At 63.4% G+C, this 25,961-nt stretch overlaps 2 protein-coding genes across 6 annotated transcripts; both read left to right on the top strand.

Annotated features, from left to right (window-relative positions):
- The first annotated feature begins 853 nt into the window (after positions 1 to 853).
- On the top strand, positions 854 to 8,645 carry LOC118707148 (stem-loop binding protein). Of its 3 annotated transcripts, none has more exons than XM_036417080.2 (8): positions 854 to 1,013; positions 1,096 to 1,209; positions 2,841 to 2,945; positions 4,394 to 4,453; positions 4,610 to 4,741; positions 5,122 to 5,271; positions 6,050 to 6,134; positions 7,900 to 8,645. In XM_036417080.2, exons 1-8 carry the CDS (start codon positions 955 to 957, stop codon positions 8,014 to 8,016), a joined length of 822 nt encoding a protein of 273 aa, XP_036272973.1. In that variant the 5' UTR covers positions 854 to 954; the 3' UTR covers positions 8,017 to 8,645. The 3 variants fall into 3 exon arrangements, with proteins under 3 accessions (XP_036272973.1, XP_036272971.1, XP_036272975.1); XM_036417078.2 differs by having other exon boundaries at positions 4,607 to 4,741; XM_036417082.2 differs by lacking the exon at positions 1,096 to 1,209 and having other exon boundaries at positions 870 to 1,013; positions 4,607 to 4,741.
- On the top strand, positions 4,280 to 23,468 carry FAM53A (family with sequence similarity 53 member A). 3 transcript variants are annotated; one of them, XM_036417076.2, is made up of 5 exons: positions 4,280 to 4,320; positions 19,491 to 19,635; positions 20,870 to 20,927; positions 21,972 to 22,585; positions 22,867 to 23,468. In XM_036417076.2, exons 1-5 carry the CDS (start codon positions 4,292 to 4,294, stop codon positions 23,140 to 23,142), a joined length of 1,122 nt encoding a protein of 373 aa, XP_036272969.2. In that variant the 5' UTR covers positions 4,280 to 4,291; the 3' UTR covers positions 23,143 to 23,468. The 3 variants fall into 3 exon arrangements, with proteins under 3 accessions (XP_036272969.2, XP_045429985.1, XP_045429986.1); XM_045574029.1 differs by lacking the exon at positions 4,280 to 4,320 and adding an exon at positions 13,969 to 14,601 and having other exon boundaries at positions 19,387 to 19,635; XM_045574030.1 differs by lacking the exon at positions 4,280 to 4,320 and adding an exon at positions 13,977 to 14,074 and having other exon boundaries at positions 19,416 to 19,635.
- The last annotated feature ends 2,493 nt before the right edge of the window (positions 23,469 to 25,961 follow it).

Genomic DNA, 25,961 nt, shown 5'->3' with positions numbered 1-25,961 from the left:
ACGTTCCGGCTGCAGGGGCTGTGGCAGTGTCCCGGCCCTGCAGGTCCAGGCCTCCAGCCTGCGCCTTCCCGTGTCCTGTGGGGTGGCTCAGGCGGGCCGAGCGCCATATTGCTGCTTTTACAGAGCGGTAGGTACAAGCCATTGAGCACAGGCCCCTGGCCGGCTGCCCGCTGGTTAGAGCCGCGGCCGGTGCGGGTGGAGGTGGGAGGGCACAGCAACTGATGGGTGCGTCAGGGGACAGACCGAGGTTCCGCCGCCCCCCTCCCTCCAAAACCAGGAAAAACATGAACACCAGAGAGGACTCCGGTTCCCTGCGGCCTGAACGTCCGCGTTCCTTCCGGGGCCTCCCACGCCCGGCCCCGCGGTGTGGGCGGGCTGGCGGGAGAGCGAGCCGGGCGGTCCCCGCGGGCGGTGGGCGGGCCTCCCAGCTCCCCAGGACCAGACCGACGGCGGAGGGAACGGCTGCGCCGCGGCCGCCGCTTCCGGATCCCGTTCCCGCCAGCGCGGAGGTGGGCGGCGCGCAGCCAATGGGGGGCGGCCCCGCCCGGGCGGGACCAATGGGAGGCGGCCCCGCCCAGGGGGGGCCAATGGGAGGGCCGAGCCTGGTCCTGCGCGCGCCGCGCCCGCGCCCCGCCCCCGTCCCCCCCGCGGAGGCGCGTCCAGCGGCGCCGGGGCCGCTCACCCGCGCGGGGGGCCGTTCCGGGCGCGCTCCTCGGCCCGGCGTCGCCCCGCCCGCGGCCCGCGGCGTCCGAGCGGCGTCGGGCGCCTCCCGCGGGCCGGGGCCGCCTGCGCGGCGCGCGCCCGGGCGGCTCCCCCCGCGGCGCGATGGTCTCGCCCGCCGGCGGGGCGGGAGGCGGGGCGCGCGGCGCATAAAGGCGGTTGGGGGCGGGGCGCGCCGTCGGTCTGCGCCGCGGGACGGGACGCGACAGGACGCTCCGGTCGCCCCGCGTCGCCATGGCCTGCAGCCCGCGAACCCCGCCGTCGTACCGGAGCCGCGGCGACCGCGACGCCAGGTGAGGCCGGGGGCGCGAGGCGAGGGTGCGGGCGGCGGAGTCGCGGCCCGGCCCGCCGCCCTGACGCCGCCTCTCCCCGCAGCCCGCCGCCCCCCGCGAGGTGGAGCCTGGGGCGCAAGCGCAGAGCCGACGGCCGGCAGCGGGCGGAGGACGCCGAGGGGCCCGCGAAGCCCGCGGACTGCCGCAGGCCCGACAGGTGGGCCCGGCGCGGGCGGGCGGGCGGGCGGGTGCGGGCCGCGGTCCGGGAGGGCCCGGCGGGCGGTGTCAGCCGCGGCGTGTTCCCGGCCAGACTCCGGGCAGCCGGCCAGTCACCCGGTGGCCCAGCCCCTCCGCCCGTCGGGGCCTCCTGTCCTCGATGGGAGCCCGGGCCGCGATGGGCCGGGGGGCGAGGCAGCGAGCTGAGCAGCGCCCCCGCCCGGGAGGCCGGGGTGACGGGTGAGCCTGGAGGTGGTCGTCCCTGTGGAGGCCCCGGGGCGCATTGGCCGGGACGGGGCTCAGGGCGGGACTCCCGCCTCCTGCTGGTGAGTGGCGAGCGGAGACGCACCGAGGCCCGCTCGCTCTCAGGGCTGAAGCCTCAGGTCTTGGCCGGGACGGAGGGGGTGGGACGCCGGGCCTGGGGCGGCTTGGACGTCCGGGGTGCGCGGGGAGCTGCGGGAAGAATGGGGTCTGAGTGCGCGAGGCCGGGCGGCAGCACAGGCGGAGGACAGGGGCCCCGCTCGGCGGGAGAGGCAGGCTGTCCCCACGGTGCCCTCTAGCTCCCCCTCCAGGCCTCCGCTGCGCACAGCTCCTCCAGCCGGTGGGCACCTGGTGCGGAGGTGGTCCCTTAGGGGCGCTGCCCAGTGGGCAGCACAGGCTTTGGTTCCTCCGGGGCACTTCCCCCGAAGGTGCTCTGGTCCTGGGATGGCAGGAGGCTGACCGGAACCTGCGCAGCAGGAGGGCCTGCGAGCTCCCTCAGCATCAGGAACTGCTGTGGCCGGAGCCAGGCCGCCAGCGCTTGGTGTCCTGTCTGTGGCTCAGCCACTCGTTCAGCTTAACTTTTGGCTCATTAACCTGACTCCCCGCGCTGCCGACCATTTTTAGACTCTGTAAAGTACCGTCCGGAACCCAGCTTGGTAAGGTGAAGGGATAACCATTTGTTACTGCGATCCAAAGCCTGTCATCGGCTGGCACCTAGAACACACAAGAGTGCCTGTTGCTGAGCCTGGTTTTGACCCACCAATAGGAAACTGGGAGGGAGTGTAAGGACGTCACTTTGCATCTAATCTGTGAAGACCAGCCACTCTAGCCGCCGGCACTCATGGCACCAAGCCTGTGGCTCCATATTGCCTGATCCGGACTACGGGTTTCCTTGAGTCCTCGGTAGCGCTGAGCTCCCAGACCCCGCTCTGGGGTGCCCTCCATAGACGCTCCAGTGTCTGCCCCCCTTTCCGTTGTGGCGTAGGTGCGCCATTCATCATGGGCACGGAAAAGTGAACGGGAGCCAGTGCACTGAGGAGCCGTGTGCGGCCGCTCTGCTCAGCACTCAGTGTGTTTGAACAAACAGTTTGGTTTGCAAATAAAAGAAAGAGTCGTATTGGGCACCTTTCTTGTGCTGATGGGTCCTTGCTGACCTTGTCTGCCTGCTGCCCCCACCCCGTTAGCTCCAGCAGCACTGAGCACACAGTACCCTGTCCTCGGAGCTGGCCGGGCCGGGGCGAGTGCATTTCGGGCAGATTCCCAGGGGCCCTTCCCTTGGGGCTCCGTGGACCCTGGCCGCCTCCTGTGCCCGTTGGGAAGGAAGGAAAGGAAAGGGCCGCGGTTCAAACGTGCACGTCCGTCTTCCTGCAGCTTCACCACCCCCGAGGCCCCGAAGCCCCGGCCGCGGTGTGCGGACTGGGCGAGCGCCGTGGAGGAGGATGAGATGAGGACCCGGATGAACAAAGAGATCGCAAGGTACGTGCTCCGCCCGGCGGCGCCTCCTGTGGGACGTGTTAAAGGCAGGGCTGCCGGCAGGGACTCCGGGTGGGGCCCCGGTGACTGCTCCCTGAGAGGTGAGGCCCTTTGGCAGTGGCTGGCCTGGCCCCCCGACCTCTCTGACTGCAGAGGGCAGTGCCCCACTGCCCGCCAGCCCCAGGCAGAGGGCGCCCTTGGCTGACGCCAGGCTCGGGTAACAGCTGTGAATGGCCAGAGCCTTGGGGGGGCCCTGACGTGGAGTCTGAACCCCTTGCAGTTGTACCCCAAACTGTTGTACGTCCAGGTCCTCCCAAACTCCACGCCAGTCCTCTCCCGGGACCCATGCCGGCTCAGATGGCGCCTCCGGAGCCATTACTGCTCCCTGTGGCACGTTCACCTGTGTCAGGCCCCCTCTGAGCGCCTCGGAGTTCCCCCGGCTCCTGGTGCTGACGTGCCGACCAGGAGGGCCGTGGCCCCGGTGCCGGCAGGGCGGGGCTGTGGGGGGCGTTGACGGGTGGGCCTGTGCTCTGAGCGTTTCACTGTGTGGGTCATGGTCTGTTGGCTGTGGCCTGAGACTGGCTGACTTGTTGGCGCATTGCCTTGCTCTGCTCCCAGGCTCACGGCGTGCCCTGGTGCCACCCTTGCGGGGACCGTCTGCATGCTGGGCAGGGTGCCCCCTCTGCCAGGTGCAGCTGGGGTGGGGGCTTCGAGAAGCCGGCTTCCGGTGGGTGGCACAGCTCACCAGCAGCCTGGAACGTGACGGTTTGTCTGACCTCAGCCAGGCTTCCGGGATCCTGGGAGAACGGAGCCCCGGGAAGTGGGAGGGGCGCCTCATTCCCGGGTGCTGTGTGCTCAGTGCTGCTGGAGCTACATGGGGCACTGCTCCTCGCGCTCCCTCTTCCCAAGCCTGAGAAGGCGGGGGAGTGGCCGGCAGGCACACAGGCCCCACCAGCAAGGAGGGTGGAGTAGAGAGAAGTTTCCTGTTCCAGCCTTTCTGAGGCCACGGGTTTGGGGTGTTGATCTCCACGGCGTGGGTCTCACCACTTAACCTGAACCTGCTCGCGTCTGTGTGGCCTCGGCCCAGAGTCTCCGCGGCAGCGGCAGGCACTTGCTCTCAGGGTGGCGCCTTTTCCTGCCAAGGGCCTGTGGGCGTGGGTGGCATCACCCGCGGCCACCGGCACCTCAGCTAGACCAGCCTGCTCCGTGCGGCCACACGTTTCATCACAAACCCGTCGCCTGGGCGGGGCCAGACCAGGGGCGTAGGTCCTATGCAGCCTGCGGGCCACGCTCCCGGCCCTGACACGTGACCTTACATGCCTCATCGTCACCTTCGTCTCAGGAGCGGGATGGGAGGCGCGGACCGCGGACCGCGCCTCGCAGGGGTCCCGTGCTGCAGCTTCAGGAGCCAGCTGATTTTCACGCCTTTTAAACAGAGTGCCTCTCCCCAGGTACAAGAGGAAGCTCCTCGTCAACGACTGCGGGCGGGAGAGGAAGTCGCTGCTGGGGAGGTACGCCCTCCTCACCCGTGCGGGGATGGTGTCTGACGTGCTTATTCCTGCGGGGACAGAGGCTGGGGGGGGGAGCCCAGGGGCAGGCCTCCGCCCTGCGCTGCCTGCCGGCCGAGTGGCGAGGCTGGTTCAGGCGGGAACGTCCTCCTCCAGCTGTGGCTCCAAGGCGCCGTGCGCCGCGCCCGCCGACCTGGAGACGGACGAAAGCGTCCTGATGCGGAGGCAGAAGCAGATCAACTACGGGAAGAACACCATGGCCTACGACCGCTACATCCGCGAGGTCCCGAGGTAGGCGGCTCCTGTGAACAGGCTGTGACCGGGGAGGGAGGTTTGCCTCAGGATGGGGTGGCCGCAGCGGTCTCACGGCGCCAGGTCGCTAAGGACGGTGGGAAAGGTCTTCCTGAGAACACGGAGCAGTGCCGTGGGGACGGCAGCCCACCCTGCTCCCGCGGACACGTGCCCCAGCACTAGGATCCGGGCCTGCTTTCAGGGTGTAGGTTGGGGAGGAACGGCAGAGGTGGTGGTGGTGGTACAGGTGGTACAGCCACAGCGCTTCTGTGCTGTGGTAGGTAGTGGATCTAATTCCTAACAGCCCTAACCTTAGAGTCGGGGTAACCACCGGCCTGTGCAGGCGGGTGCTGAGGACCAGCATCCTGTCCCCCCCGCAGGCACCTCCGCCAGCCCGGTATTCACCCCAAGACCCCCAACAAGTTCAAGAAGTACAGCCGGCGCTCGTGGGACCAGCAGATCAAGCTCTGGAAGGTGGCCCTGCACTTCTGGGACCCTCCCACCGAAGAAGGATGTGATGTGCAAGAAATGTAGGTCGCACTGCCTTCTGATCCTGCTGCCGCACTCCGCCCCGGCCGGAGCAGCTCACCGGCGAGGCAGGAGGTCGTGGCAGCCGGAGGGGGCGGCTCGGGGAGAGTGCTTCCTGGGCTGAACTTACATTTTGTAGCTAGAAAAGTAGTTGAGTTTAGAAAACCTGGAGATAGGTGGGTTTTCATTTGCTTTTAAGGTAAATATTCTAAAAACCATCCGGGTAATTTATTTCAAACTGTGAAAGGAGGCCCCACCCCCTTTGTTTTAAACTCTGGAAGCGTTTCCCTCTTCCCGGGGGGTTTGAGCTCCTGCTTGCTCGGGAGGAGCTCGGCCTGAATGTGGTCAGGCCGAGCTGGGAGTGCAGAGGCCGGCGCCCTCGGGCAGTGCCCGGTGCCCGCGTGTGCTGGGACTTCGCTGGGAGCTGCCCCGTCTGAGGTGGTGTCTAACGAGATGAGCATTGGCCTCCGTCACACGGCTTTTCCTGGTGACAGTTGTCCTGCTCTCTTTACGACGGGAAGCGAGCGTCGGGCCTGCCTGTGTTCGCCGCCCTGCCCCGGGGTGGGCTGCCTGTCCTTGCACGGTGCTGGGCATGTGCCCGGCTTGCCGGGGTGGCACGGCTGTGGCAGCCGCGCCTCTGGCGGGCTCAGCGGCACGGGGGTCCCTGAGCGGTCTCGCAGCGAGGCGGGAGGACGTTAGGTTTAGCGGACAGACTCGCAGACTCTTCTGCCTCGGCTTCCTGGCTTTGCTCAGCGGTGACAGTGCCTGTTTGGTCCACAGACACCCTGTGGACCTCGGAGAGATGGAGACCGAGTCCGCCGAGAGCAGCTCCGAGTCCCAGGCCAGCTCCCAGGACCACAGCTTCGTAAGCAGCTCCCTGGGGTGTCCGCGGGGTGACCACAGTGCCCTTTGCAAACGGGTTCTGTCCTGATGTCTGGGGCGCCTCACCCTCCCTGTTCCCTGATAACCGCAGACGGTCCGAGGGCGTTCTAGGTAGTGCCCGCAGGTTAGGTTTTTGGTTCAATCCCCTGTCCACTGGAAAGGAAGGCCTTTCCCTCTGGTCTGGCACCTGCACCTGCCGGCTGCCTGTGCTCAGGCGGGCTGGGAGGGGGGGCTCGGGAATGGGGCTGGGAGCTGAGTGGGCTGGGGCTGGGGGTGTGGGCTCGGGGCTGAGTGGGGGCTGGAGGCTGTGAGTGTGAGTTGGGGGCTTGGGGCTGTGGTGCTGGAACTGGGACGCCCCATGCTGGCCAGTTTTAAAAATCCCATGTTTTGGAGAAAGAAAGCTCCCGAGATGAAAAGGCCTGAGAAGAAACGCCCAGCGTCCGATTGCGTGGTCACCGGGGGTGTGTGCTCTGGGACTTTTTTTTAACAACCCATGCGTCTCTTACTCACAAATAGAAGCCACGGGAAGTATGACGTACACATTTGTCCAAGGGGGTGGGCGCCCCCAGCAAAACGCACCACGGTCCGAAACCAGCCCGTCGTGGTGGGAGCCCTGGGACTTTTTAATTTGATTTTAGAGAGAGGAAGTGGGGAGAGAGGACCAGTATTTTTTTGTTTCTCGCTTTTGTTGGCGTGTCTTGAACGTGTCTTGACCGGGAATCAAACCTGCAACCTGATGTATTGGGCAACGCTCCAACCAGTGGAGCTGCCGGCCAGGGCTCTGCAGGCTTTCTCCTGTGCCGTGCACACCCGTGCCCACCACCCACTACAGGTTCCTCTGCCGCACTTCTCACAGGGACGGCCAGCCTAGGGCGTGTGAGGACGGGGGGAACCGGGACACACGTGTCTGGTGTGGAACAGCACGCCTCCGTGAGCACCGGCACCGGGCCCGGCCAGTGTGGCAGCCTGTGGCCTAGGGTTGCCCTGCCTGCCTCCTGCCCTGGCCCCGTGAGCAGGTCCCTGCCCTCCCGGCGCAGAGGCCCAGCAGGAGGAGGCAGGGCTCCCGCCGAGAGGAACCGCTGGAGTGGTTTCTGGGGGCGACGGGCCGGCACGGCAGGGTGTCGCCCGAGGATGTGTTTTTCCATTGATTTCTGGGGAGGGGGGGGGAGGGGGGGAGGGAGGGAGGGAGGGGGGGAGGGAGGGAGGGAGGGGGAGGGAGGGGGGGAGGGAGGGACATGAACAGAGGGAGACATCAGTTGGTTGCCTCCCTCCCCCACAGGCCCCCATGGGGCTGGAACCTGCTGCTGAATTGAACCTCCGCCGGCTCCAGCCACTGGTCCACACCGGCAGGGGCCAGTGGAACTACTTTAAATGACACTAAAAAGCAAAACCTGTTCGTTAAAGCAACCAGACCAGTGTTAAACGCACACACACTCCGTGCTGGGAGCCGGAGCTCAGTGCTGTCCTTCACGTTCTCTGCACCTACGACAGGCGCCCACTCACTCCTGACTCCCACAGCCTGTCCCCTGCACACACAGTGGGAAGCGGCCTCGCCTTCGGGTGGGCTGGGCAGCCTCCCTGCGCTCCGAGTTTGCTCAGTGTCGGTGTGACTGCTCTGTGAGGCGGCGAGGGCCCGTCTAGTGCCCGCAGCTCCTCCCCTGCACCGTGATGGCTGCGCTCGGTGGAGTTAGCTCACTGGTCACAGGTCCCATGTGAGGAGCTGGTGTGACCGTGCTTCTGTCTCCTAGGACATGTATGAGGGCACCCCCACCAAGGTGAGACACCTGGACTGCCACGTGGAGGACGAGTTCGACTTGGAAGCATGTTTAACTGAGCCCCTGAAGGACTTCGCGGCCATGAGCTAACCTGCCCTCGGAGGCTCCTGCTAATATTACCGCCTGGGGATTGTTACTCTTGCCTTATTTTCTTAAACAGTTTTGTGTATGGCCAGTGTATGTTGCATGTTTTAAGTCCGAAATGCAATTAAATTCGATGATAATTGAACTTGAAGCAATCTTATAACAGACTTAATCGCTTGGTCCCCACGATTCCCAAGTTCACCCAACAAGCATACTTGAACCGGTGTCCACCGAATCTGGGGTGCTGATCTGCCGCTTGTGGGAGGTGGTGTGGGTGTCCCGTGTCAGCTCCCTGGACTGTGTGAGGGTTCTCACCGTCAGGCCCTGTAAGGTCTTCATGCAAACTTAATTTGTGGCCTTTTGTCGGTGAGTCAGAGCCAGAGTCACAGTCGCAGTCCAGTCGGTGTTTGTAAATAGTGCCAGGGAGGCCTCTCCCAGTCGTACTCGGAGTTAGGCAGCAAAGGGGTTTAGGAAGAACCTTTACACCGTTACTTTACCATGTAAAATTGCTGTAAATGATGATGTATACAGATCTGTTCAAACCTCCAATTGTAAACTTCTCGTTAAGGCTGTTGTGAAGTTTTTATTGCTTTTGTACGGAATGAGATTGCAAAAATAAAAGAGCCTTTAACTGACTGCGTTGCCTAATAGGCTCATTGCCGGCGGCTCCTCTGCTTCCGTCCTCGCCACGCGGCCTGGGAGGACTGCAGGGGGGGACGGGGTTGTGGCCCAGGCTGTCACCCCCACCCCCAGAGGACCGACACCCGTGGGGGTTTAGAGCTGGAGCCAGACATCCATGGGAGCTAGCATCCCCCTAAGCTCAGGGACCTTCGGCAGGGCCCCGTGACAGCCCTGCCCTGTCCCCTGACCGCTGCATGGCGTCCAGGTGAGTATCCAGCGGGTCCTTAGAGGCTGCCCCGCCGACGCTGCCCTCCAAAGCCACACGCACCTCCTGCCCTAGTCCCTGCCACCAGCCACGGCCACACGCCCAAGCAAACCCCAACGGAGGCACGGGGGACGTGGAAACGGAGCCCAAAGTGTGCACTTGCCTCGATGGGCAGAGTCCATGTGTCAGGTTAGAGGTAGAGGGTGTGGCTGGTGGGTGAGGGGGTGACAGCGGGGTCGGGAGCGGCCTGATGGCGGCATTGCAGCGGGGACAGCGTTGGGGGACGCACTCACCTGGCAGCGGGAGCCAGCCGCTCATCGGGTGGGAGGCTGGGTGTGGGCCCTGGGGGAGGGCAGGCAGGAGAGCCAGGTGGCTGCCAGCGTGGTGCTGGCTAGTGGGCAGTGACGGGCGGGGGCCCAGGTGACAGTCAGCTCTGCGGTGCCGCTGCCCTCAGCCGCAGGGGCGGAGGCTGATGCTTCAGGAGCCGAGGTGGGAGCTTGGCCAGCGAGACGTGGTCTGTGCCGAGGTTCTGGCTGGACGGAGCTCCCAGGAGACCTGACACCCGGCCCCCAGCAGAGGTGGGGACCGGAGGACGGCGGGCTGAAACGCAGTATTCGGCGCAGGGTGCCTGCCTGCACCCAGAGGCCCTGACAGGTCCTCCTGGGCCCCCCACCCCACCTGCTCAGGCAGGGAGTCTGCACCAGGTCCCTGGTGTGTGGGGTGTGTGCGGGGGACGCGCGCGGGGGACGCGCGCGGGGGGCGGGGGGAACTCTGGCTCAGGGTCTCCAGGTGAGGACTCGGCCCAGGAGAGCCCACCTCAGCGCCAGGAGCCGTGTAGGAGAGAGATGGGACGCCTGGGAGACGGACTGATCCGCGGGTGGTAGGGGGTGTGGGCTGGCGGGAGCGGGAGGGTGAGAGGTCGTGTGTGTGTGTGTGTGTGTGTGTGTGTGTGTGTGTGTACTCAGGCTTCCCTCCGAGTGAGGCGGGCAGGGGCGGTCTGACTGGGGTTCTGGAAGCATCTGCCCTGGCTCCTGGCTTTGGCTTCGCATTTAAATTCTCAGAATGCTCCGAGGCCCCGAGGAAATCAATCTTGGGCTTTTGTGCTCGCCTCTCACGCTGTTAACATAATCTAGCACTTTCCGCGGAGGCACAGATATCCGTGGCCAGGATCCAGTTGTCTTTCTTCTTGACTCTTGTACATCGAACCGAGAGGTGTCAGAACTGAATTAAGTTTGTCCGGCGTGATTAATTCCTCACCGCTCCGGGCCGATCGCTATCTCGGGCCCCTCGGTGATTCATTTTCCTATCTTCCCGTGTCGAGATGGACGTGGTCAGCTTATCAGGGTTGTCATCCCGCACCCCCACTTCCCCTTCTCTCTCATCTGTGCAGCCATTGTTGTTCCTGCGCCTGGCTGGGTTCTGTCCTCCCGCCGTCCTCCCTCAGCTGTCCGCCCCCGGCCGCCGATGCCGTCCCTCCCGGCCCCGTGTCCCCGTGTCCCCGTGGTGGGCAGTGTGGAGCCGCCCAGGTGCGCCAGCAGCTTCTGCCCTGCCCCCGGCGCTGGCCGCACGTGGCTTTCTGGACCGGAGCCGGTGGCTCTTCTGAGGATGCAGTTACGGGTGCGTTTTCTCCCATGTGGGCAACACGGATCGGCCTGCTGGATAAAGTCACATCACAGCGCTTGGCCAGCTGCCAGGGCCCTGCGAGCGAGCGTGTGAACCATCCTCCCTGCACTGCACCGCGTTTGGCTCTGTGTGCGCATGAGGGTGGGGTGGGCCTTGGGATCATTCGGGAGCGTGTGAATTTTATGTTTACGGATCTCGAGGGGGTATTTGTTTGTTTCCTTTGCTTTCATTGCTGTTTTGTTTGCTTTTTTCATGTACAGGCTTTACTTTATTTTTAAAAATATATTTTATTGATTTTTTTACAGAGAGGAAGGGAGAGGGATAGAGAGTTAGAAACATCAACGAGAGAGAAACATCAACGAGAGAGAAACATCTATCAGCTGCCTCCTGTACACACCCACTGGGGATGTGCCTGCAACCAAGGTACATGCCCTTGACCGGAGTTGAACCTGGGACCCTTCAGTCCGCAGACCGACGCTCTGTCCCCTGAGCCGAATCAGCTACGGCACACATGCCGGCTTTAACGATGTAAGCCACTTTGTCAAACGCACACTGCAGAGATGCAGAGAGCCTGGCCAGCATGGCTCAGAGGTTGAGCATTGACCTATGAACCAGGAGGTCATGGTTTGATTCCAGGTCAGGGCATAGGCCAGGTTGCGGGCTTGTTCCCCAGTAGGGGGGCGAGCCAGAGGCAGCTGATCAATGATTCTCAGCATTGATGTTTCTATTTCTATCCCTCTCCCTTACTCTCTAAAATCAACAAAAATCTATCTATATATAAAAGCCTAAGCTATGGCCGAAACTGGTTTGGCTCAGTGGATAGAGCGTCGGACTGTGGACTGAAGGGTCCCAGGTTCAATTCCAGTCAAGGGCATGTACCTTGGTTGCGGGCACATCCCCAGTGGGGGGTGTGCAAGAGGCAGCTGGTCGATGTTTCTCTCTCATCGACGTTTCTATTGTAGCTCTCTATCCTTCTCAATTCCTTTCTGTGTAAAATCAATAAAATATTGAAATATATTAAAAAAAAAAAAAAAAAGCCTAAGCTATGACCCACACTGACCACAAGGGGGCAAACAACACACGTAAGGAAACATGGAACAGACAGACCAATCTCAGAGGGAAGAGGTGAGGGAGAAGGGTGGGAAAAGATTAACCAAAGATTTTATATGAAAACTAGAGGCCCAGGCCATGGATTTGTACACTGATGGGGTCCTTTGGCCTGGCCTGCGGGGATCGGGCCAAAACCAGCTCTCCGACATCCCCCGAGGGGGTCCCAGATTGCAAGAGGGCACAGGCCAGGCCGAGGGACACCATCGGTGCATGAAACCTTGCACTGGGCCTCTAATATATATATATTTTTAAAAAAGGTTCATAGAGCCGAGACCGGTTTGGCTCAATGGATAGAGCGTCGGCTTGGGGACTGAGGGGTCCCGGGTTCGATTCCGGTCAAGGGCATGTACCTTGGTTGCGGGCATATCCCCGGTGGGGGGTGTGCAGGAGGCAGCTGATCGATGACTCTCTCTCATCGATGTTTCTAACTCTCTATCTCTCTCCCTTCCTCTCTGTACAAAATCAATAAAATATATTTAAAAAAAAAAAAAAAAAGGTGCATAGAGTTGCATGCCCACCGGTGGGTGCAGCAGACTCCGTGAGGGGCCCGCAGGGACTAGGCTCCATGTGAAGTGAAGGCTGTAACGCATGTGGAGGGTCGATGGGGCTTGATGAGGCGGAGGCCTCAGGCTTGACACCAAAAGCACAGTCCATAAAAGGAAAAACCATGAAACTGGTGGACCTTGTCACACTGAAAGCCTTCTGCTCCGTGACGACCTGGAGGGGAGGAAGACCAGCTGCAGGGAAGGAGGAACTCCGCAGGGCGCTGTGGGACAGAGGGCCGGCACCAGGCACGTGCAGGACGCACAGACCAGGTAGAAAGCCGGCGGAGAGGCGGGTGGCTGGCGAGAAGTGCCAGGCGGTGCCGCCTCCCTGTCCACAGAGGGGGCGTCGTGCATGGAAAGGGTCCCCGTGGTACCTGACAGGCTCAGGGGAGGCCCTTGCGGTGACCCTGCAAAGCCAGAGACCAGAGTGACCACAGAGGAGGGGGCGCGGTTAAAACCTCAGGCGGCTTGTGGCAGGCAGTCTTGTTCTCGGCGAGACTGCCCTGACGAAGGTCTGTCTTCTTCATCTTCGGTAACATTCCTGTGGAGTGTCCGGGTGACCCGTCGCCAGACCGGGGCCCAGCGGTGCACCGGCACTGAGACCATAATCCTCTCATGGTTATGGCTACCGTGTTCATTGCCGACTGATAACTGTCCTGCACCCACCCACCGAGGAAAAGGGTGCCTACCATTTACTGTTCGTCCCATCCCAGAGTCCCCCCCTCTGCTTCCTCCCACCTCCCTAACCTCTCCTGAGACCCATCCCCAACCACCCCCCGACCACCCACCCCCGACCACCGTCGAGCCAAACCACCCAGGGCTGTGCCTTCTCTTCCGATGTGATGAATGAAACAAGGCACAGAGCCATTTCCTGGAGCACTAAGACCCTGCACAACCTCCGACCGGGAATGTGCCCGCAACCAAGGTACATGCCCTTGACCAGAATCGAACCTGGGACCCTTCAGTCCGCAGGCCGACGCTCTATCCACTGAGCCAAACTGGTTTCAGCTTGTAACCTGTTCTTCATCACATGCTCTGCGTATCTACTTTCTGAACTACTTTTTAGAAGACCATATTTGGTGTAAATAACGGCAGTTTGTCCTGGCCAGTTTGGCGCAGAAGACAGAGCCACGGCGAGCAGACTGCAGGGTCCTGGGTTCAATCCCGGTCAAGGGCACACACTTGGTGAAGCAGGCAGCCAATCCATGTCTCTCCTGGAGGTTTCTCTGTCGGTCTCTCCCCCTCCCACCACTCTCTTCAATAAATAAATTAAAAATAATAATGATGATGGTAGTTTTCAGTTCTTCCCGTCCTTTTAGCATCTGCTTCCTGTCTAGTGGGGGTGATGCTCTAGCATGCTCTTAGACCCTTGCTCAAGGTCACACTGAGGTCACCGGCAGGGCGGGTACGCCCCGGAAAGTGGGGACCACGGGTCGCAAGGGGAGTACCCCGAACCGCCGGGCCGCCTGCGGGGCCACGATCTTCCCCCAGCCAGAGGCACCGGCCTTCCCGGCCAGCGCGCCCTCCCGCCGCCTCAGGTCGCCCCGCTGCCTGCCTTCGCGACTCCAGACCACGCCCAGGCCGGCGTAGCCCCGCCCCTGCTCTTTCAGGCCCCGCCCACCAGGACGCAGCTCCGTCCCCTCCGTCGGCGCTGGCGCGCCCTGCCGCCTCAGGCCCCGCCCACCCAGACGCCGCCCAATCCCCGCGCGCGCGGTGCCGCCGAGGGGCGGGCGGCGGCGTGGCCGAACGGCCAATGAGCGCGGCCGGAGGGGCGGGGTCGCGTGGTGTGCTCCGGCCGCTGAGGCGCGTCGGCGGTTGCGGGAGGAGCGCGGCCTGCGGGGCCGGCGGCTCAGTCGCTCCGCCCGGCCGGCCGTGGCCGCCGCCGCTCGGCCGCGCTCAGGTACCGGCCCGGCGTCGGCCCTCGACGCGGCGGCCGGGCGCGCGCCTCCCGCCCGTGCGTGCGCGCCCCGCGGGGCCCTGCGTGCGCGCGCCTGCGCGGGGCCGCGCGTGAACTTGGGCCGGACGGGCCGGCTGCCGGCTGCGCGCAGACCCGGCCGCGCGGCCCGATGCGCTTCCCCCGCGTGAGTGCCGAGCGTTTCCGCCGCCGGACCCCGCGGGCGGGCCGCTGAGGGCGCGGGGCCGCGGGGGCTGGGACTCCCGCCGCGCGCCAGCCTCCTCGGACCGGCCCGGGACCCCCGCGCCGCGAGCCCCACGTGCGCCCCGGACCCCGCGCCCCCCGCGCCCGTGCGGGGCCGAGCGGGGCCGCGCCGCCACTTGTTGAGCGGCCGGGGGTGCCGCCCGCGAGCCGCGGCCGCCGGGCTCACGTGCGTGTCACTCCGCGGCGAGCGGAGCAGGAAGTTGGCCGGGACACGGCGAGGAGCCTCGCGGCGCCGGACGACGTGGGAGGCGCCCTCCGCGGCCGGCGGCGTAAGTCTGGGCTGCGGCGGGCGTGTGCGCCGCCTCCACTCCCCGCGGCCCCGGCGCCCGCGCCTGCAGCCCGGCCCGCGCCACCCCTTCCCGGCGGAGCGGCGGGCGGCCCGGCCGGAGCTCCGCGCCTGCACCCGGTCGGCGGCCGCCGCGCTCCGGGGTTGAGCGCGACCCGGAAGCCGGCCTCGCGGAGGGTGGAAGGTGGGGAGACACTTTGTCCCCATCGGTTGGAAGTTCTTTTTAAAAAAAAAAGACATGTTTTCATTGACTTCCGGGAGGAAGGAAGCTGGGGGAGAGAGACATCAGTGATGGGGGAGAACGGCCGATGGGCTGCCTCGGCCCGGGCATGTGCCCTGGCCGAACCGAACCCGGGTCCGCGGCGCTGCCCACTGAGCAGGCCAGCCGGGCCGGTCACTTTGAAATCCTGGAACATAAATAACGGAAGCAGAAGGCGTGTGGAAGCAGTGAGTTTGCTCACCGTCGGTGCGAGAGCCATTCCAGACGATTGATTCTCTGCGAGTCCGCACCGCAGGCTCCCTGCTCCGGCCTGGCCCCCGCCTCGCTGGGGACCAGAGCTCCGTCCCTCTGGTGTGGCCTCTGCCACTTTGAGGGTCACGCGACAAGGCGGGCACGCGTGACGTGAGTGGGGGCTCGAGACCGCTCTGCCCTGTGCCCGGGTCCTTGCATTTTCGGGCTTACCCGGGACTAGGGGCCTTGCTGGTACCGGAAACCCTAAAGGAGAAAGCCAGCCACCACTGTCTTTAGGTGGCGAGGTGGGACCTAGCCTGGGTTCGAGTCCTTTGCCCTCTGCCGTGTCCATGGGCGGCACATGAGGCGGCTTCTGCCTCCCCCGGGTCGCAGCAGTTTTCACAGATGCACAGCCAACTTTAAAACAAACCTAAAAACAATACAGGGCTTTAAATATATACATATTTTATTGATTTTTTACAGAGGGGAAGGGAGAGGGATAGAGAGTTAGAAACACCCATCAGCTGCTTCGCACACCCATGGGATGTGCCCGCAGCCAAAGTACATGCCCTTGATCGGAATCGAACCCGGGACCCTTCAGTCTGCAGGCTGACGCGCTATCCACTGAGCCAAACCGGTTTTAGCTACAAAAGTTTTTATGTAGACCCTTTTGGCTTTTTCTGCAGCAGTCTTTCTTAAAATGTATTTTTATTGAACTCAGAGACGAAGGGAGAAGGAGAGAGAGAAACATCCGCCATGAGAGAATCATGCCATGGGCTGCCTCCTGCACACCCCACACTGGGGATGGAGCCCGAAACCTGGGCACGTGCCCTGACCGGGAGTGGAACCCTGACCTGGTTCATAGGTCAGTGCTCAACCCTTGAGCCATACCTGCTGGGCTGCCGCAATATTTTTTTAAAATATATTTTTATTGATTTTAGATTCTTTTTTTAAAAAAATATATTTTATTGATTTTTTACAGAAAGGAAGAGAGAGAGATAGTTAGAAACATCGATGAGAGAGGAACATCCATCAGCTTCCTCCTGCACACTCCCCACTGGGGATGTGCCCACAACCAAGGTACATGCCCTTGACCAGAATCGAACCTGGGACCCTTCAGTCCACAGGCTGACGTTCTGTCTACTGAGCCAAACTAGTTAGGGCTGCAGCAACTTATATATACACACATTTTTTTTTTTTAATTTTATTGAGTTTATTTGAGCCAAACTGTCGACATTTGCTGGGAAGCAGAACCTCAATGGACTGAGATAATGCTCTGAAGAATGGCGGGTTACATTTCTGTTTATACATTGCAATCAAAGGGGGGACCTGGGTGGGTTACATGAAATTCATTGGTGATGGAGTAAGGAGGCGGGAGAAAGCAAGTGGTGGGAAACCCCTGGGATTGGATAGTGCAGCAGTATCTGCCAGGAGAGCTGATTTGCAGTCTGACGCGCCCTGTGGATAAAAGGCTGCTGTGCACGCTCCAGGCGGGAGCTGCCCCCTAGTGGTCAGTGCTCCCACAGAAGGAGCACCACTCACCAGCGGCCGGGCTCAGGCTGGTGAGCTCAGTGCCAGGGCGGGAGCCTCTTGTCTCCGCCGTAGGCAGCTGGTAAGGACAACACCCCCCAAGGGCTCCCGACTGCGAGAGGGTGCAGGTGGGGCCGAGGGGACACCCCCCGGTGCGCGGATTTCAAGCACTGGGCCTCTAGTCCGTTATAAATGGTCACAATTTAAACGTGAGCCAGGAGCCGGGGCATGTTCATGTGTGTTACTGACTCCAACCCGTGGCCTCGCGCAGGGGGTGGCTCTTTCCTGTTCAGTCCAGGTCACGGGCTCAGAGCCACCCCGAGCAGCAGCGGGATCAGAGCCTGCCTCTGGCTGCTGACCGGCCCCCCCCCACCTCCCTTCTCTCTCCGAGGAGCCACGTGCTGCGGGATCTCTCCTTCCGTCCGGCACAGCGGAACGATCCTCTGGTCAGACACAGCTTCCTCTCCTTTGGTCACGTGTGGCGCTAGCATGTCAGACGTGGTGTCTGCCCTTCTACACGGAGCGCCTGCTGTCCAGCCTCCTGGGGGTGTAGTGTCACCAGGATAGTGGCTGTCAGGACGGGCAGTTTCGTCTCTTGTGTTGAAGTCTTTGTTTGTTATTATTATTATTTAAAAAAAACTTTATTGTTGAAAGTATTACATATGTCCCCTTTCCCCCCGGACCTCCACCCGCCCGTGGGCTGTGCATGTATGCACACAAGTTCCTGATCTCTTCCCGTCCACCCACCGCCTTCCCCGCCTTTCCTGAGATCCCGCAGTCTGTCCATGTTTCTGTGTCTCCAGATCCATTTTGTTCATCAGTTTAGTTTATTTTGTTCATTAGATCCCACGTATGAGTGAGGTCATGTGATGTGTGTCTTTCTCTGACTGGTTTATTTCTCTTAGAATAATACTCTCCAGGTCCCTCCATGCTGTCTCAAAGGGTACGAGGTCCTCCTTTTTCACTGCTGTGTAGTATTCCACGGTGTAGCTGTACCACGGTTTTTAACCCACTCACCTGCTGAGGGGCACTTAGGCTGTCTCCGGATCTCAGCTATGGTGAATTGTGCTGCTATGGACGTAGGGGTGCATATATCCTTCCCGATGGGTGTTTCTGGTTTCTTGGGATTTAGTCCTAGGAGTGGGATCACTGGGTCAAATGGGAGTTCCATTTTTAGTTTTTTGAGGAAACTCCACACTGTTCTCCACAGCGGCTGCACCAGTCTGCATTCCCACCAGCAGTGCACGAGGGTTCCTTTTTCTCCGCATCCTCGCCAGCACCTGTCGTTTGCTGATGTGTTGATGGTGGCCATTCTGACAGGTGTGAGATGGTGCCGCATTGTCGTTTTAATTTGCATCCCTCGGATGACCAGTGACTCTGAGCATGTTTCCATCCATCTCTCGGCCTCTGCATGTCCTCTTTGGAGAAGTGTCCGTTCGGGCCCTCTGTCCATGTCTGACTGGGTGCTTTGTCCTCCTGTCGCGTTGTCGGAGTTCCTTCTCTGTTTGGAAAGAGATCTTCCATCAGAAGCATCGTTGGCAGACACGTGGGCTCCCTTTCCGTGTGCTGGTGGCATCTCTGGCTGTGCACACGCTTTTCCCTGGACGTCGTCCACGTGTGTGTGTTCTCCCGTGTGCTCTGCCCACACACCCGAGTGTGCACCCGCCCCCGGGGCAGCGTGGCAGCGTCTGTCTGTCCCCAGCGGTCAGCTTCGCCTGGGTTTGAACTAGCATGCGTGGAGCTGCATTCTAAGGGGTCAGTGTCACTTCAGGACACCCTGCCCGGTCAGGCTGCGGGTCCACAGGAGGCGGCTGGTGCCTGAGTCTCACCCAGCGGGCTGCTGCTCCTGGGGATGGTGAGGATCCCAGGAGGAGTGGCAGGGAGGACAGTGGAGTCCATTTCTAAAGTGGAAGGCACGTCCTCCCCAGTCCTGCACTCTGCGCCGCTGGCCTCCCTGCCGGGCCCGGGGCTGGGTGCCGTCAGCTGCTCCTGCTCAGTGTGGCTCGGCGCGGGCGGGGCCTCTCCAGGAGACTGTCCACGGGCCTGGCCCTCCACGCTGTGTCCACGGGGGTGGGTCTCGGCTGTCTTCCCCCGCCTCTGGCTGTGGCCTGGCCTGGGCGCCTCCTCCCAGGGCGGAGGGCTCAGTGCCCATCCCAGCATCTCCTCTGTCACCCCCAGCTGGGCCTGGCACAGACTGCACCCTGTCCAGCTCCTGTGGGGCAGAGGGGCTTTTGTCCGACTGGATGGAGGGGGGAGGGGTGTGTGACTCCTTTGGGCCTTTGTCAGCAGTGAGGCGGGCAGTGGGCAGTGTGTGGGCAGTGGGCCCTCCGTGGGCGTGTGCGGGCACTGGGCCCTCCGTGGGCAGTGGTGAGGCGGGCACTGGGCCCTCCGTGGGCAGTGGTGAGGCGGGCACTGGGCCCTCCGTGGGCAGTGGTGAGGCGGGCACTGGGCCCTCCGTGGGCAGTGGTGAGGCGGGCACTGGGCCCTCCGTGGGCAGTGGTGAGGCGGGCACTGGGCCCTCCGTGGGCAGTGGTGAGGCGCGCACTGGGCCCTCCTGGGCAGTGGTGAGGCGGGCACTGGGCCCTCCGTGGGCAGTGGTGAGGCGGGCACTGGGCCCTCCTGGGCAGTGGTGAGGCGGGCACTGGGCCCTCCGTGGGCAGTGGTGAGGCGGGCACTGGGCCCTCCGTGGGCAGTGGTGAGGTGGACACTGGGCCCTCCGTGGGCGTGTGTGGCAGGTTGGTTGGGTGCCTCCCCTGCAGGCTGAGACTCGGCTTCCCGCCCTTCCAGCTCTCACAGACGCCGGCGCGCTCTGACAGGCGGCCTCGGGCTGTGGAGACCCCTGGAGATGGATCGCTCGCCTGTGACCCCGAAGTGCGGCCGTGAGGGTTAGCGCCGAGCCCGATGCGCTGGGACCCCAGGGCCCGGTGGTGCAGACGCAGGACCCGGCGGCCCCCGACCATGGTCACGCTCATCACCGAGAAGCTGCAGAACCAGAGCCTGGATGACCTCGCACACCAGAGCTGCGATGCCGGCCCGGTGAGCTGGGCCCTGCCGGGCGGGCGGGGGGGGGGGGGGGGGGCAGCATGCAGGGCACCCGTCCCAGAGCCTGCCGGCCTCCTGGTGGGGGTTTTCACATCTTTGAACTTTTCCTGTAACTCACCCCAGGAGTTTTGTTTTCATTGGTTCAGAGAGGAAGAGAGTGGGGGGAGAGGAACATCCATGATGAGAGCCATGGATCGCTGCCTCCTGCACTCCCCCCACTGGGGTCCGGGCCTGCAGCTCTGCCTGGCAGTCACACCGTGCCCTCCTGGCTCACAGGTTCACAGGGCGATGCTCAACCACGGAGCCCCATTGGCTGGGCTATAGGGTTTTGTTTTTGTGTGTTTTTTAGGGGGGGAAAGAGAATGAGAGGGACAGTGATCGGTATAGCCTCCTGGCAGCACCCCGACTGGGCATTGAACCCACGACCTGTTGGTGTTTGGAGCCACTGGCCGAGGCAAAACCCCAACTTGTGAAAGCCTGACCCACACAGCGAGGGCAGGCCTCGGCACACACCCTCCCGGGGCCGCGAGGGGTCTGCCTGGGCGGGCAGGCAGCCGTGTCCTCGTGTGTCAGCGTGAGCGTCAGGACTCCTGCCCGGGGCGGCTGTGGCCGGTGGCTGTGTGCCCGGCCCCGGGGGGGGGGGAGCCCGGCTCGGGGGCTGGGTCAGGTGGGCGCTGTGCTAGCTCTGGGGCCCGATGGGTGCTGGGAACATCGTGGTGCTCTGTAACAGATGTGTGCTGTGCACTGGAGCTGACACAGGAACACTGACTGTAAACTAGCGGAAAGCATGGCTTTTTAAAAGGGGAGGATTCTCCGAGTCAGGCCGTCTCGCCAGCTGCCGGAGGGCCTGTGGGCAGGAGGGTGCTCTGCGGGCAGGAGGGTGCTCTGCGGGCAGGAGGGTGCTCTGCGGGCAGGAGGGTGCTCTGTGGGCAGGAGGGTGCTCTGCGGGCAGGAGGGTGCTCTGCGGGCAGGAGGGTGCTCTGTGGGCAGGAGGGTGCTCTGCGGGCAGGAGGGTGCTCTGTGGGCAGGAGGGTGCTCTGCGGGCAGGAGGGTGCTCTGCGGGCAGGAGGGTGCTCTGCGGGCAGGAGGGTGCTCTGCGGGCAGGAGGGTGCTCTGTGGGCAGGAGGGTGCTCTGCGGGCAGGAGGGTGCTCTGTGGGCAGGAGGGTGCTCTGTGGGCAGGAGAGCCGTGCTGCGTCCTGACGGCATCTCCTGTGAACTCTCTCTCAGTGCTCAGCCGAGAAGCGGAACAGCAGAAGTGGCCCCGTGTTCCCTTTTGAGACCAATGGTAAGTGTGTGAGCCGGGTCAGTGTGCCACCACCTGTCTCACCTCGACGGGGGGCGGTGGCGGGAGGAAGAACAGGACGGCAGTGCATGCCTGGTTATCGTGTGCTGGACCAGTGGTGTGTATGGGGGGAGAGGGGGGGCAGGCATGCCCTGGCGTGTGTGTCTGCCCTTCACCCTCCAGGACACAGCTCCACATATGTGCCCTGTGGTCTGAATGGGCCAAGTGGCCTCACCACCCAAGTGTGAGTGTGTGCGTGTGCGTGTGCGAGAGTGAGCACGAGTGTTCACATGGGTGTGAATGAGTGCATGTGAGTGTGAATGCATGTACACAAGTGTGAAATGTGTGAGCATTGAGTGTGCATGTGTGAGTGCATGTAGTGCAAACATTGTGCATGTGAGAGAATGTGCATGTGTGTGCATGTGAGTGAGCACTGAGCATGCACGTGAGAGTGAATGAGTGTGCACGTGAGTGAATAAGCGAGTGTGCATGTGAGTGTGAGCACTGAGTGTGCACGTGAGAGTGAATGAGTGTGCACGTGAGTGAATAAGTGAGTGCACGTGAGTGTGAGCACTGAGCATGCACGTGAGAGTGAATGAGTGTGCACGTGAGTGAATAAGTGAGTGCATATGAGTGTGAGCACAGCATGCACGTGAGAGTGAATGAGTGTGCACGTGAGTGAATAAGTGAGTGCATATGAGTGTGAGCACTGAGCATGCACGTGAGAGTGAATGAGTGTGCACGTGAGTGAATAAGTGAGTGCATGTGAGTGTGAGCACTGAGCATGCACGTGAGAGTGAATGAGTGTGCACGTGAGTGTGCATGTGAGTGTGAGCACTGAGTGTGCATGTGAGAGTGGATGAGTGAGCAAGTGTGCATGTGAGTGTGAGCACCGAGTGTCGAGGGCGAGGGGGCGCCAGGCTGACATGCCAGGGAGGGCAGGCAGGGTGGCACTGACACCGCCCTGGGCTCCCCGCTGTGCAGCCCAGTGCCCATGAGGCAGCTGGCAGGCCTCCTGCTCAGCCGTGGTCTCTCCCTCTTCCTCAGGAGACAGGTGCCCCTGGAAGGCCCTGAGCGGAGGGTGGCCCCTCGGGAGCCTGGCGGCCGTGGTCCCCGCCCTCCCCTTCCCGCCGGGCCTGGGCGCGGGCAGCGCCGTGGGCCTCAGGGAGAGCGCGGGCCCGGCCCTGGCCCCGCCCAGCAAGCGGCACTGCCGCTCCCTGTCGGAGCCGGACGAGCTGGCCCGCTGCCGCTCCCCCTGGCGCCCCGGGGGCTCCAAGGTCTGGACTGCCGTCTCCAAGCGGCGCTGCCACAGCGGCGGGAGTGCCAGCCTGCCCGGGGGCGCCCTGCCCGCGGCCGGCCCCGGCTCCCCGCCCGCGCCCCGGCCTGCCTCCGCCAGCGGCGGCTGCGAGGACGCCTCCTGCCCGCCCCGGGCGCCCCCGGGGCCCGCCCTGTGCTCCCGGCGCCGCCTGTCCCTGTCGCAGGAGCACCTGCTGGACACAGACGCCCCGGCGCCCGCGCCGGCGCCGGGCTGGCGGCTGGGCCTGCTGCGGAGCCGCTCGCAGCCCTGCGTGCTCGCCGGCAGGAAGAGCCGCCGGAAGCGCCCGCGGGAGGAGGACCCGCGCTGGCCGCGCCCGTCCCTGGACTTCCTGAAGATGACGCGGGTGAGGCTCCGGGGCGGGAGGCTGGGCGGAGGCACGCCTGGTGCGCCGAGTCCTCAGCGGGCTCAAGCCGGGCCGGCGGCCGCCACACACACCGCCTGCCCCCTCCACCCGCCTCTCCTCGGGCACAGACGCGGGAGAAGCCGTGTGCCGGCACATGGCCGGTGAGGGCTCGGGCGCTGAGCCCAGGGGCCGAGGCGCTGTGTGCCGCGGGGTCTTGGTCAGGGTGGACGGGGTGCCCAGGCCCCCCAGCAGCGCCTTACACACCGTCTTTCCTGCCACAGACGCTGAAGAACTCAAAAAGCCTCGGCTCCCTCGACTGCGACGGTGAGGATGAGGATGAGGCCAGGGCGAAGACGGCCGTGCCCTCCCCTCGGGCCCCGCACGGCCTCGCGGGCCTCGCCAGCCCGGCCTCCAGCCCCCTGGGCGCCCGCCGCAGCCCGTGGGCCGGGCGGGAGGGGCGGGGCGCCGGGGCGCCGGGGGCCTGGGACCGCGCCGGCCAGGAGGTGTGCCCGCCGGGCCCCGGCGAGCTGGACCTGGAGCAGATCGAGAACAACTGACGGCGGCGGCCGTCGGGGGGAGCGGCCGCTCAGTTTGGACGTTGAGCTCTTTTTGATCGTCTTTCCTACGGAGTATTTTGCATTTTTCTGGCTTTTACAGTTGTGGAGAAAGGTCTATTTTGAAATGCATTTTCGAGGGCATTCAGTTCGGGTTCTGGGCACACCCGGGGCGGGCTGGCTCCTCGCAAACGCCCGTGGCGAAGGGCGCTGTGCGTCCTGCAGCTGGAGGTCGGCGCCGCTCGGGGCAGGCCCAGCTCGCGGCCGGGCCTGCGTGGGGCCGCCTGGCCGCCTGGGCTGTGACTTCAATAAAAGACGTTTGCTTTGCACCGTGCCTCCCATTGTTTATCTTTTAGAAACTGTTTTCATTGACTTCAGAGGAAGGGCGGGGGGGAGAGAGAATCGGTGATGAGAGAATCACGGATCAGCCGCTTCCTGCACGTCCCACACTGGGGATTGAGCCTGCAACCGGACCTGTGCCCCGACCGGGAATTGAACTGTGACCTCCTGGTTCATAGGTCGGCGCTCAGCCTCTGAGCCGCACCAGCTGCGCCGAGTGTTGGTGTTCACGGTCAGGTGCACATGGCCTGGGCCGCCACATCCCGTGGATCCTGGCCCAGTGCGCCCCCCCACCCCCCGGTTCTTTCCTAATTTAACAGTCGTAGGGTTTCTATTAAGGGTGTAGGCCTGGGAACTTTGGGTGAAAGCGAGGTGTTTTGAGAAACTGTCTTTTTCCCTCAAGAAAGTTGGAGCAGGTCCCTCGTGGCAGGCGTTCTCACTGGTCAGGCCTGGGGTGGAGGGGCGAAGGCGGGGTTGTTTGCAGGCTGTCCTTCCTGAGGCCCAGCTCCTGCCCTGGGCCCCGGCCCGGCCTCCTGTGCTCGGGGCTCCGGCGGCGCCTGGCGGCGTGTCTGCTCGCAGACGGGGGTGGCCGCGTGGTTCTGGTTAACGTCCAGTCCTGGGATCGGCTGCGTGCGGGCGCAGGCCTGCGGCTCCCGGCGGGCGGGACCCAGGACTGCTGCAGCACCGCTGCTGGACTGCCCCCGGACGGCGTGTCCGGGCTAATCTGGGGAGATGGATAAAAGCAGAATAAAACGCCCTCGCTGGGGCGGCTCAGTGGTACAGCGGCGGCCTGCGGACTAAAGGGGCCAGGTTTTTTCTGGTCAAGGGCATGTTCCTGGTTGCAGACACTTCCCCAGTGGGGGCCGTGTGGGAGGCAGCCACTCAATGATTCTCATTATTAATGTTTCTTTCCTCCCTTCCTCTCTGAAATCAATAATATATTTAAAAAAATAAATACAAACAAAACATAAAGACTGACAACGGAGAAGCAGAAAGTCACCTCATCGGGTTGGAGGGTTTTGGACAATCCTCTTAGCGGTCGGGGGGTCAGGTGGACCCGAGAGAGCACAGTTTGTGTGGAAGGAGGTCTGCTTGCCGTCGCTGGATGCGGTGGCTGGCCGTCTGCGGGAGACGTCTGAGCCGACCCTGCACCCAGGAGGAGGGCTCGGCGAGTCCGAGGACGTGGCCGTGGCCATCCGTGGCCCCAGCACAGCCCAGGAGCAGAGAGCACACGCCTTGTGCTCAGGGCGGTGAACAGCTCGTTGTAACTCGTGGCCAGAGGAGAACTGACACACGTGAGAAGCGAGCGCTTAACAGAGCGACAGTGAACACCGCAGCAGTCGGATCTGCGGTCGGCGACAGGGAGCTTAGCCGTCAGCGGCCGTGTTGGAGTGAGTGTGGGAGACGGTGAGCGAAGCCCGGCTTGGGGAATCGGGTATGGTGGTGGGGAGGGGCGGTAGAAACGCTCAAGAATTTGAGGGCCCCGTGGAGGGGGGGACTGTCAGAATCCTCATCTCACCCCTCGGACACACGGGTGCCTCTCAGACACTTGGCTGTGCGGACGGATCCCTAGGCTGAGCCCGTATGAGGGGAAAAGACAAGCCAGCCGGCTGGCATGGCTCCATGGCTGAGCATCAACTTAGGAACCAGGAGGTGAGGGTTCGAGGCCCCGTCAGGGCACAGGCAGGGGTTGCGGGCTCGATCCCCAGTGGGGGGCGTGCAGGAGGCCGGTCCACGATTCTCTCATCATGGACGCTCCTCTCCCTCTCCCTTCCTCTCTGACCTGAGATGCGGCAGAGATCATGGGCACATCTTACAGGAAACGGCCGTGTCCCAGGAAAAACGTCACCAAAGCTGCCGGCTGGCGTGGCTCAGTGGTGGAGCACTGGCCCTGGAACCAGGTGGTCCCGGGTTCGATTCCCTGTCAGGGCACGGAGGCTGTGCGGCCGGGCTGACCGCCGTGGCTGAGCCCTTCCCGGTCCTCACCCCTGCGCAGGCCGAAGGGACAGCCCCCCCACGCCCGACCCGGCACCAGGGCCTGTTAGCACCAAGGAGGATCCCAGGCAAGTGGGGCCTGACTCCTGCAGCCTCCGGCCCATAGCGCTGGCCTCTCCCTCCCTCGCTGACCCCTGGCCTGGCCCACTCCTGAGCTGGACGGCCCTCACCAAGGGCCCTGCAGGATGGAGCGCCCCACGCCCGGCCCCACCGCCGCCGCCTCCTTCCCCGCAGCAGACACGCCTCGGAACGGCCCGGCTCCTGGTGGTGGTTACGGTCCGCAGGGGGTGGGAGCGGCGTGGTAACGGGTCGCCGCTGCTGCTCGGGCTCCTTTCCTCTTACCCGAGGAGCACCCCGATTCATGACGGGCGCCCCTCTTGTCTCCCATTCATTAATCGCCTTTACACGCCCCCCGCCCGTTCCCTTTACTCTGTCCTTCCTCCTCGTGGTGGACGGCAGTTCACCCGTCTGCAGCCTCTGGCTCAGTG

Source organism: Pipistrellus kuhlii, unplaced genomic scaffold, assembly GCF_014108245.1.
Source record: "Pipistrellus kuhlii isolate mPipKuh1 unplaced genomic scaffold, mPipKuh1.p scaffold_m20_p_58, whole genome shotgun sequence".
NCBI lineage: Eukaryota > Metazoa > Chordata > Mammalia > Chiroptera > Vespertilionidae > Pipistrellus > Pipistrellus kuhlii.
This window is presented reverse-complemented; position numbering and strand designations above follow the sequence as displayed.

What these genes read in the sequence shown, in the direction of transcription:
- FAM53A (XM_036417076.2), top strand. Translation starts at nt 4,292, where the DNA reads ATGGGAGGCGCGGACCGCGGACCGCGCCT. An exon ending in AGAGCTGCGATGCCGGCCCG is followed by an intron (nt 19,636 to 20,869) that starts GTGAGCTGGGCC and finishes ACTCTCTCTCAG; the next exon opens with TGCTCAGCCGAGAAGCGGAA. An exon ending in ACTTCCTGAAGATGACGCGG is followed by an intron (nt 22,586 to 22,866) that starts GTGAGGCTCCGG and finishes TTCCTGCCACAG; the next exon opens with ACGCTGAAGAACTCAAAAAG.
- LOC118707148 (XM_036417078.2), top strand. Translation starts at nt 955, where the DNA reads ATGGCCTGCAGCCCGCGAACCCCGCCGTCGTACCGGAGCCGCGGCGAC. An exon ending in CGCGGCGACCGCGACGCCAG is followed by an intron (nt 1,014 to 1,095) that starts GTGAGGCCGGGG and finishes CTCTCCCCGCAG; the next exon opens with CCCGCCGCCCCCCGCGAGGT. An exon ending in ATGAACAAAGAGATCGCAAG is followed by an intron (nt 2,946 to 4,393) that starts GTACGTGCTCCG and finishes GCCTCTCCCCAG; the next exon opens with GTACAAGAGGAAGCTCCTCG.